General features: G+C 40.7%; 1 protein-coding gene across 2 annotated transcripts in view; it reads right to left on the bottom strand.

Annotated features, from left to right (window-relative positions):
• FAM169A (family with sequence similarity 169 member A) overlaps positions 1 to 10,265 on the bottom strand; it is a 49,282-nt gene extending 39,017 nt beyond the window's left edge. For both annotated transcript variants that reach the window (XM_083357284.1, XM_083357283.1), the window contains exon 1: positions 10,082 to 10,265. In XM_083357284.1, coding sequence (XP_083213410.1) covers positions 10,082 to 10,088 — 7 coding nt within the window. In that variant the 5' untranslated portion in view covers positions 10,089 to 10,265. The remainder of the gene's footprint in view (positions 1 to 10,081) is intronic.
• Between the last annotated feature and the right edge of the window lie 1,738 nt (positions 10,266 to 12,003).

Below are 12,003 nucleotides of genomic sequence, written 5' to 3' on the forward strand. Positions count from 1 at the left end.
AAGGCCCGGGGGCCAGATCTGGCCCGCGAAGTGGTTTCATGTGGCCCGCGAAGCCATCCTGGAAACAGTGAGGGAATGGCCCCCTCTGCCTTGGCCCTGGCCCAGAGACCCTCCTTCTGCCAGAGACCCTCAGATCTGTCCCACTCCTGCCCAGGCCCCCATAGGCACCCTTGATGTGAAGGATGTAGAGCTGGCCACGCCCACCCAGTAGGCCATATGCACTCTAGCCACACCCACCCAGTAGGCCACGCCCACCCTGGCCATACCCACCCAGCCCCGAGGGCAACCGCAATGCTGATGCAGCCCTCAATGAAATTGAGTTTGACACCCCTGTCTTAGATAATAATGAGAACAGGGAAAACAGGAAGCAACCGCATTTACACACACACATACCCTCAATATGGCGTTCTCACTCTTTTCTCCTTCATATTTTTTCGCTAGGTAAGCCTTTATTTTTTAAAAAAAACTTGGACTTGAAACTCACCATGGGGTGGGTGGTGACTATGCAGGCTTGATCTGAGGAAGTCAGAATCCAATTTAGTTTAAAATAGTCTTCCCTGGGGAATAGAAGACTTGAGGGGGAGCGGGTTCAGAAAAGAAGATTACTCAAGAGGAGCCAAGTGAAGAAATTGGGAGACTGCTACTCCTTTGTCTGGCCACTGCAGTAATGCAGAAGCATTCACAGACTTATTGGTTGGGTAGGATGGAAAAGAGAACCAGTTTGGTGCAGTGGTTAAAGTATCAGGTTGAGCACCAGGAGACTGTGAGTTCTAGTCCCATCTTAGGTAGAATACCAGCTGGATGACCTTGAGCTAGTTGCATTCTCTCAGCCCTAGGAAGGAGACAATGGCAAACCAGTTTTAAAAACCTTGCCAAGAAAACTTCCCCGTCTTAATCAGGCAGTTTCCAAGAATCAGACACAATTGAACAGAAGGGGAAAAACGATGGGAAGGCAGAAAGGTGTGTTAGCATGCCACTCAAAATCAGTCTTCTGGATGATCCAGAAGATTATCCAGATGCAATCTGACATATTTCAGGAAAATTCACTTGGTAGCCATGGCAGGGATGATCCTGCTAGGAAGAATAAAAAAGAAAGAAAAGGGGAAGAAAAGAAAGGAAAAATGAAAGTGGCAAAGAACTGCTGACAGTAATTCGAGCCAAGCCAATGGAACACACATACACACACACACACAAACACACACAAAAAACAGATCAGTAATGGATTGCACTTTGCTCCAGATAATATCATCACTCTGGTTTAAAGAGTGTCTGTTACATATTCAGGCTAAATTACTTTCGTAATCTGCTTAAAGAATGGTACTACATACTTATGAGAAGTCATTTTGAAAAGCAAAAAAGGCTTTTCTTGCCTAATATAAAGCAGGTACGTTAGTTCAGGCTTTAAATAGAAGCACAAGCTTTGACAAACAGGGTGTAGAAGAGGATGGAGATGACTGGAACCACCTTGAAAAAGCAGTCAAAAACACATCAAGAGGAACAGCAATTAAGAAACATATGTTGGAAATGGTAAAATGTTCTAAGACTTTCCACGTCACCTGAGAAGGACTGACTGGGACCCAGGAATCTCTGTAAGATTTTATAAAGGAGCCAATCAGAAAACACCATTTTGGCAATCTGGAGTCTTTTGAGTATGGCAGCCTAGAATTTGGGGCTAAGTTCAGCAGATCTACATCATTGGTTTCCAAAGAGATGAACCACTTCTTGTGACTGTCTGCACCTCTACTATATTCATTTGAATCTTTAGTTGATTGGGATATTCAGTTTAAATTTGCAATACTTGGAAAAATTTTATAGTCAATTTTATTGAATAAGCATTTCATCTTGAGTTATAACTTGCCTGCTTACTTGCTTAAATAAAGAGGAAATTAAATTTTCCTGGGTTATTACATTTTATTTTCTGCACAAGGTATCTGATATAATAAATATAAACTGGAAGACTTTGCCGAGGCTGTTTAGAAGCTGACAGAGGAAGTAAGACAATCAGTAACCAAACAAGTTTCAATGGATGCTTCGTTTGGTTCAGATCCCTGTATCTTCTTTATGGTAATAGGTTTGGTATGTTCATCCTGGGTTTGTGGGGACAAATTCTCAAGATAATGAACTAAATGGTTAGGATGCTATTTCCAGTAAGTTATTAAAGCATGATATAATAGATCGATGCAGGCCACCTCAACTAGAAGAAATATTTTAGAGTGGTGGTAAGAATTTGGGTGGTTCCCCTGAATTCAAACATATCTAGCATTTAACCCATATCAGCCTAGATAGACCTAAATCAACTATTCTTTCACTTCTCTTTAAAAACTGTGCAACTCTCAAGACCCGAACAGCTATTTATGTGGTATACTCCTTGTGTATTCAAAGCTTTGCAATGGAAGCTTTGCAATGGAAGAATCCAGCAACAAGGTTTCTTCCTTGGTTCCTCTTCCAAAGCAGAAGACACAAGCATCTTTCTTATTTTCCTTTTAAGCTTCCGCATATTGCCTGATAAATTGTCAAGTCAAATCTTCATCATATCACACTCTGGCTTGTGCACTGTTTATAAGACAATTCAGTTACTATTCTGGCTGACTGAATAATGCAATGTAGCGTTAAGCATCCTATCACTGTTATTGTGGCTACTTACACAAAACAGAAAACAAAAGAAGGCAAGTAGGAAAATGGGGAAAGATTTTTTAAAAATCCATTTAAATTAGTAAACACATTGTAATTGTCACTGAAGCAAGACTGCATTCTCACTTGATCATAATGGCGGGCGGGGGGGGAGAGTACAAAACAGAAGGTTATATAATAGTTCCTTTGTACTAAGATTCAGAGGACATGGCTGCTTCCCTCTGTAACAGCAACTGAATTTTCCATCCTCTCTACAACTATCCAAATTGCCTATGCTGCCAAAAGCACATCCAATAGTCACTGAATATGCTATTGTTGTCTGTTCCAATACAGAACTGAAATGCGCTATAAGATAAATGAGTATCCTTAGCTTAAATTCTTTGATTAGTTTAGATGTCAGTACAATAGATAATAAAAACTATATCTTCTAGTTATGTACACGTGCTACAGTGATGCCATGTGATTGTAATAGCCTGTTGGTTGTTTCCAAGAGGTTTTCATGCATGATAGTGTTATTATGCAGGAAACAAACTGTCTAACATAACATAATCTAACAAAATGGATAGCAACACAACTTTTATCAAAAAATCCCTGATCACTCAACACAGGCTATGAAAGGGACAACATGGCCATACATCAAAGCATCACAGAAACAACCAACAGACTATTACAAATACATGGCCTCACTGTAGCACACAAATCAACTTAATTCCTTCAAAGTATCTTACATAAACCAAAAGACCAAATAGCCCAAGAAGAAAAAAAACAAAGTCATTTACAATATGAAATGTAAGGACTGTAACAGCCACAATGTGGGACATCCATGAACACCAACTAGCAGTCAGAAGACACAAGAAAAAAAATCCTTGATCTCACAACACATAAGATAGATTTAACCACAATTTTAACTGGCAGACTGTGAGCATCCTAGACCAAGCTAAATCCAAAATTCCTAGGGAATTCCTGGAAGTTTAGCATTCACAAAAATCATCCATCCATAGGTAAACAGAGATAAAGTACATTTACAGGCCATTCAAAAAAGACAATAAAAAACTAAGAAGGAAACAAAAAGACAAGAACACATCTTCTCCAGCAGCCAACAGACAAATAATCAAAAAAACAATACCCTAATCAGGGAACACCTCCTGCCAGCATCAAACTCCCTTCGTCCAGTGCACTCGCACAGGGAGGGTCTTCTCAGGGTGCCGCAGGTAAAAGATTGCTGGCGGATAGCACCCAGGGGGAGGGCCTTCTCTGTGGGTGCGCCTGCTCTCTGGAACCCGCTGCCCGTAGAGCTTAGGACCGCCCCTGACCTTCGCTCATTCCGCCGGGACCTGAAGACCTGGCTCTTAGAGCTCTCCGGCCCAGGCTGAGAATTTTTAACTGAGGTTTTTAGTTAAGGGATAATTTAATCTTTTTTAAATTGTTTTTTAACTTTTGTATTTCGTACTGTTTGATTTTAAATACCCTGTAAACCGCCCTGAGTCCTTCGGGAAAGTGCGGTATATATATTTAATAAAATTAAAATTAAATTAAAATTAATCAGGGAACTACCAAGGAGAAAACCACACTGCCACCAACACTGACAGGGCAAGTTACAGTATATAAAAAGGGAGCAAACCCCAAATTTGCTACCACTGATGTTAGCTATTTGAATAATAAAATGTCTGTCAGCAACAACCAAGATCAAGGATTCCATAGTGTTATGAATTTCATTTCTATACTTCCCTCAGGGTACTTTCCATTAAAACAAAATAACTGAATAAAATCAACATAAAAGTCATTTTAAAACCTTTTATAACAATTAAATGAGTTTAATTGTTTATTATTTTTATTATTTATCTACTTATTTGAATTTATAAGCCATCCAATGCAGTGAATGTTTTTTGGTATTTTAGCTCTTTTTTAACTACGCGTTTTGTGTGGAAACTTATCTTCTGGCAACTTTAATAATTTTGATTTTTGTTTAAAACTTGAAGTTGACTGGCCGCCTTCTGGCACATGCCTCAGCTTGACTGAGCTATTGACTCCTTGGAGTTTTGACTGGTTTTCCTTTCTGTAACTGCCAGATCCCAAGGGGTGAGGATTGCTCCTTTAATCCACTCTGGTTACCCAGAGGGCTGGTTTGAAGAGAAAAACTAGTTTATAGTTAAGGGCTGATGGCAGCATCATAGAGACCTAGTTTTCCAACCACTGTTCATCCCCAGGCATGATTTACCCCAGAACTGAGTTACCTCACAGGGAAGAACTGGTTAGACCCTGAGTTAGCCTTCCATATTACAGATTCTCTTCTCCTGTAGATGTAATACTTGTCAGTGACACCATCCACAACCTAGGACTGACAATTGGTCCTATTGCCACCAAATGACATGGTGGAATCCAATGCATCACCCAGGCCATTTAAGGTTTTAGATGATAGCCAACACTTTATATTTTGCCTTGAAATCCATGGGGATCTTGGCAAAAAGGAAGGAGTAGTTCAGTACAAACAGGCTGGCCTATTATGTGCCAAAAAAGATGCTTACTCTATTTATCCCATAACAATATTTCCATAACCTGGTCTTCCAAAGGTGGAATAGTTATGATAATATAAGTATTTATCATGAAAGGGAGATTCTTATATCAGCAGTCCAGCAGAACTGGGCTGTGCCAAGTAGTGGGTGAGAACACGTGCTCAGTTCCACTTGCATGAGCAGCAAGCACTCACACTCGTGTGTGAGGCTGCATTTGTGCAAGTGATGGGTACGTGCACCCACCATTTGCACAAATGGAGCTTGCACGTGCATGTCCATCACTCGGACAGAACGAACCCCCCTGGCTGGCCTGCCAAATTGTAAAGTTTGGGCAGTGCTGCTTATATGATTCTCTAACTCCAGAATTAGTATAGGAATTTAACTTAACTTGGGCATCAAAGACTGAATATGAATATCAGGCATTCCTAGGAACAACTCAGAATATTTACAAAAGAATAATAAAGCTGAAGACAATTTTCTTCAAATCCTATCACCAACTTAGCTAAGTCGGCCTAACGGGAATGTGGATTCAACAGTAGCTGTAGAACTACACATTTCCCGGGGGAGCACATCTTTTCCTAAAACAGCTTTTTAGATTGAAAACAAAAACAGACTATTACCTATCATTATACAACTGAATGTCTTCCATGCATATTTTCCTATAATTTTCAAACTTGCCACTTAGCATGGTCAACCACTGTTTAGGCTAAGAATTATAATCTAACATACTGTATTTGGAAAGTACCAAATTGAGAGAGTGCTATTAATTCTTAAATTGTTAGAAAAAGATTTTTTTCCCCAGCAATTTTCTGTACATGTTCAGAAGAACAGAAGTTATTTAAGGTATTTTCTGGTCCTTAATGTAGTCAGGTAAATGTTACAATGAGAGCAAATTTTTGTTCATTTGGTATAAAAATAGGTTGTAAGCATCTACCAAGCAGCTCAGATTAACATACTTGCTATATTTTTTGTAATCTTCCAGAAGAAGCTTATGCTTTTATGGATTAGCAAGAGACACAATTCATAGCTTTCAATCTGAATGCAAAGAATAGTTGCCAGGCAGCCGTCATTGTTTTTTTCTCTCTGTGGTCAGTAGTTCTAACATTTTAAATTATTGCCAAAATGACAAAATAAAAAAAAATTACTTCCATGACCATGTGTGCTTACTGGGAAATTATACAATCCTGGCACATTCATAGTACTCAGAAAGGTTTTTACAATTAAGGTTAAATACATACAGTGCAGGTATAGAAAACATAGCAGTAGACAATTCCAAGTAAAATGGCAATGCTAAGGAATACTCAAACTACCTACTAAGCAGTTGCACTTATTTCAAATGCTAACAAGATAGCACTTAAGATTTTGCCATTCTTCAGCAACACATGGAATAAAAACAGTGAGATGTATGTGTGGGTTTCACGGATACTCCTTAAAAATGTGAGTGCATGAGGTCATCTCATGAGGTCATTGAATAATTTGTGTGATATAGAGAAACTAAACGGTTAAGCATTAGGAAAAGAGTACATTAGGAATAATGTCCCATTATTTAACTTCTACGCAAAATATATAATAAGTACTGCTGGAAATGGATATTAGAATTACAATTGCTCAAAGAAACACTAGGATATTAAATATGCTGGTATCACTTTTATTCCAGAAGAGATTAGAGTAGAAACAGACATTTTAGCAATAACAAAGGTATCTATTAGATTTTTAAATCTATTAGATTACAGATTTTTTTTTATTTTTCTAGTTTTTAATGTTTTTTAAAATAATCATTAATGTTAATGGATTTAGGTATTTATTGATTGCTTTAGCTTTATTGTATGCTACCCAAAGCCGCTTATTTGGTGAAATGCACAGCTATTTAAACTGGACAAATAAATAAACAAAATATACTGTCACTGCCAAGTTTTTTCAGCTGTAGTATATAGAAGAAGTAACCTCTCCTCATCTGTAACTCTTAAGATTATCTCTAGAGCAAGCATGTCAAACTCGTGACATCATGGGATGTCACGCGATGTATTGCAACTTTTTCCCCATTGCCACCAATGGGGTAGGTGCGATTTTGTCATGACACATCCGGCCCGTGGGCTGGGAGTTTGACATGCCTGCTCTAGAGGATCTTAAAATTAGATAACTTCACAACTAAATAGTTTACTTAGGTAGCTTTCATGAGATTTTGTGCATTATTCCTATCCAATAGGAATCCACTATTAGAGGGCCATCCACCATCTTCCCTCTTCCAAGGCAGACTGTTCCATTGTTGAACAGTTCTTACTGTTGTTTCTGATATTTGATATCTTGTAATTTAATCCCACTACTTCTTGTTCTGTCTTCTGAACAACAATGAACAAGTTCTCCTACATACACTGTTTTCCCCAAGATAAGACCTAACCGGAAAATAAGCCGTAGTATGATTTTTCCAGGATGATCGTAATATAAGCCCTACCCCCAAAATAAGCCCCAATTAAGATCATCAGCCAGATAGCACATTTCGTACCATATTTCCCTGAAAATAAGATCTAACCAGTAAATAAGCCCTAAAGTGACTTTTGGAGCAAAAATTAATATAAGACCCAGTCTTATTTTTTGGGAAACACAAGTATCAGTCCTTCAGAGATATGAAAACACTTATCTAAGTATCTATCTCTAAAAATTTGTCACCAATCTCGTATCCAATGACTCTGGGCAGCTAACAACATTAAAAACAATGAAAAACATTAAAATCATCAATTGCCAAAAACACAGCAAATACAACATTAACAAATAAAATTAAGGAGAAAGATGGCAAAGAAGAGAGCCAGATACATTGGGGGGGGGAGTGAATTTTAATTAGTCAACCTTATCCAGTACGAACCTTCCCCACTGAGTCTCCAGTCATCAGGCAGAGCCAGGTCTTAAGGCTCAATTGAAACATCAGGAGGGTAGGAGCCAATCTCACCTCAAGGCGTAAGATTTTTTCAGAATTTCAAAAAAAAAGTCATTGCTCACAAGGACTGAAAATTATTTCAACTGTAGTTCATATGAAGGATAGTTGGCCAAAGGTTATAGTTTTGACTTACAGCTTAAAATATGAATGGAAGCAATGACAGTACTATATAGTACTATAAAGTCATGATCAAAAAGGTAAGAATCTGGTCCAAGAACATATTTAGCCTCAGGTATAAAAAGCATGAAAACTGGGTTTCAAGGTGCTATCTAAATAAAGATATAAAATTTCCAGATTTTTTTTAAAATTTGAGGTGTACCTTTGTTTTTACGCATAATTTGGAGAAATTCAATATATTATGTATAATGAATTGTAAGTGTTTTTACAATGGTTTCCCACTGAATATCAGACAATAGTCTCTTCATATCTACGCAAATTCTATGCAAATTCCCTTTTATTTACCTCTATTTGTGGCTCTCAAAATAGACTTACAACATCAAGAGAAGTTTCTTCCAACATCCAAACCTTGTTCTAAGTAATCAAGGTCACGAGTTCCTTGTTTCTATCTAATCTCCACTGGAATAATGCACTGTTGCTTATTCCAGAGCACTTTCAGTAATTTGAGTCTCAGTCATATTTCTAGAAGACAAGAACAGAATCACTATACACTTGATTTTTTTCAGGCTTTATCCAGAACTTCTATTTTTTTCACTGGAAAAAAAAAACTTCATGCCTCACAAAACATTTACCTAGTTATAATACACTTCTCCAGTTGCCCACATAAATACGGAATGCAGCTTACAACATGCTCAACATTATTCACAAAATACAAGTATTTCAAAACAAACAAATCACTATGGTTAGAGTTTTTCAAGCAATAGATGCTAAACAGTAACATTGGTTCTTCCATCAACATACCGGTACATTTCCAAAAAGCATTGTTCTACATTTTCAGCAGAAAGGATTTAAGAAAGCAGACTGAAAGAACTCAAATAAGTTGGAGGTACTCGGTTGAATGAAAATTCGGATTTTCAGTAGCTCTCAACACTGCACAGTAGAACCTTCAGATATTTTGATTTTTAAAAGCAAAATAAATAAGGAAAGTGAACAGCACAGTAGTTTTAAGGAGATGGTCTAACACTAGTTACATTCTTGAAAGATAAGTGTTAGCAGCTGCCACTGTACAATAAAACTAAAAATTATTAATCTTGGTAAAGTACAGGACCTCTTTCTATTGCAATAATTCACAAAACCATCAAGCCCCCTGTAGAAATCAGACTCAGTATGTTAAAGTCTCATGAGCCAAATATGAATATCCAAAAAGGTAATAGAAGTTACAATCCTTATTATTAGGCCTAATTGTTTTGTTTGCAACATAACAGGCATTATGCAAAAAAGCTTGTCCTTCATTCCTGATATGTGCAAGAATCTAATACATACATCTAATCTATTACATAACATGCTTAGATTTGGACAACAATACAGTTGTGTGGATCAACCCCCCCTTTAATTCATTAAGCAAATGTAATTAATATGGTAAGAATTAAACAGCATTCTCATATCAAATAAGCCTTCTCAGACTGGATCCCCTTCCCCATGTGTTGGATTTCAAATCCCAGAATTCCCAGCCAATATGGCATTGTCAATTAGAGGAGTGGAAGGCATCAGCAGCCTGAAAAAGGTTGCTAGGAAATTACTGGCAAACCCTTCTACCATCCTCCAACATGAAGCATTGCACACCCTGAACAGATGTCTGCAAATGGAGTAGCGTACACATTTCCCCTCTCCCACCCAGAGCCTTAAAAGGCGTACTATCGGACTACAAGCGCCGCCCGCCCTTTTTACTACATCCACCGGCCTACCGGATAGGATCGCGCTAGAAAGGAAACAGAGGGGGAGGGCTCATCCAACAGCAACCTGGGGAAAAGGGGGGGGGGAGAGAAACGGAATTTCCCGGGACTGCACCGACGATGCCTCGCCTCGAATCGGGTGGAAGAGCCGTTACCTTTCATTCAGTCAGTAAGGCGCACCGTAACCCGAGACGCGCCCCGCCGCCGCCGCCGCTCCTGGAAAGCCGCTTTAATTCATTCTCCACAGCTGAGGCCGACGTCAAAACCTCCCCAGTGCGCGCCGCGTCCTACCGCTGCCCTCCGCCCCCCTCCCCCCGCGGATCGGAGAGGTGGACGTGCAAAAAAAAAAAAAGGTCAGGGAAATAGGCGCGTGAAAGGGCACTTTGGCCCTTTCCTGGAAAGGTCGGAGGTGCGCCCTGTGGAGTCTTATTGGAGGGGGGGGCGATACGGGAGACCAGCACTCCAACGTAGGCGCGCACCTCCAGCGCTCGTAGCCTACCTGCCCGAAGCGGACTGGCCTAGAGGCTGCGGAGAGGCGGGCGTAAGCGCGCGTAAAAAAAAAAAAAAGGGGGGGGGCGAAGCACACAAGCAAACGAGCCGTCGCCTCAGCACCCGCTCTCCCGCCCGCCACCTGGCTTGTGTGAGGGCTGCCGCAGCCGCCTCCCTGCAAGAGAGGAGACCCAAACTCTCATTACTCCACAATCCCGAGTCGGGGATTTCTACCACGGGCTGTTCCTCCTCCCCGTGCGCCTGGGAGATCCAATGCCCGCCAGCCTCGGAGTCAGCCCAGAATGGGAGGGGGGAGGAGGAGGAGGAGACTGCTACGCCTCAGCTAAGCGCACCGGCAGGTTATCATCATCATCGGCCCAAAGCGAGGCGGCTTCTCCAACGCCCCTGGTGCGCTAACCGCTCACTTTGGCCAAGCCGCTTCCCTCTCGAGCCGCAAAGGAATTGGAGCCCTTGACTGGAAAGGGGCTGCCCCGGTTTAACGTCCACCTAGGCTGGCCTCCTCCGGCTTGCCCCTCGCGGCTTCTGCCAGGCGGGCGCCTGATCTGATCACCGCCGTCCCTCCCCTCCTGTCCTCCCTCTCCGTTCTCTGAACCTCCGTGTCTGACGCGCTCCTTCTGCAAGGCCTGGAGCCTTCAGGAGGTACCCACTTCGGCTTCGCCTGCCGCTTCCCTCTTCGCCGCATCTCTCAGCCGGTCAGGAGCCGCCGCTACAACAAAGGAAAATTACGGGCACAGATCACCAGATCTGATGGCCCCAATCAAGAGAGCTTTTTGGAGGCTGCAAACACAATACGGCTAGCCCAGGGGTCGGCAACCTTGGCTCTTTTATGACTGGCGGACTTCAACTCCCAGAATTCCCGAGCCAGCTATGCTGGCTCGGGAATTCTGGGAGTTGAAGTCCGCGAGTCATAAAAGAGCCAAGGTTGCCGACCCCTGGGCTAGACGATTGATTATAAATGTAAATTTAAAAGGGAAAAATGACGCGATCAACCTGCCGGCGTAAAATATATTTGTTTATATTTAAATCGGGAAGCCTTTTTTTTTTCTCCATCTCGATGTGCCGCTTCGGTGTTCTTTAGCAATAGCTGCAACTGTTCCAGAAAACAATACTGTGTGATTGGTGACAGGATAGTGCAGGCGACAACGAAAGCCTTAGTGATGGAGATGGAAAAGGTCACGGACATTTTGGAAGGGTGGCGCTGCGTTTGATTTCGTTCTGGTAAAGAAAACAGCCATACGATTAACAAAGCAGCATAATAAAATGTGGCAACCATGAATAAAATGTTTGACCAAAAAAAGGAGATTTGGCCCACTGAGAATGTATGTTTTTTCTTTCAATCAGTCGAAAAGCAACAGTGTAGCTTCTGGAAAATTTAATACTCCTGCAACGGAAATACAAACAGCAGGTGCTAAAGTTACTAGTTAAATTATACATAGGTGTTTAACGCTCATCTGCATGGAATTACTCAGATGTATTCCTCATATTTTTTATTCAGATAAAAATCAATTTGTCAAAACTAGAATGTAGATTTAGTCTGTGTGTGTTTGTGTAAGATACAGTATACAAA

This window comes from Vipera ursinii (genome assembly GCF_947247035.1).
Source record: "Vipera ursinii genome assembly, chromosome: 2".
Lineage (NCBI taxonomy): Eukaryota > Metazoa > Chordata > Lepidosauria > Squamata > Viperidae > Vipera > Vipera ursinii.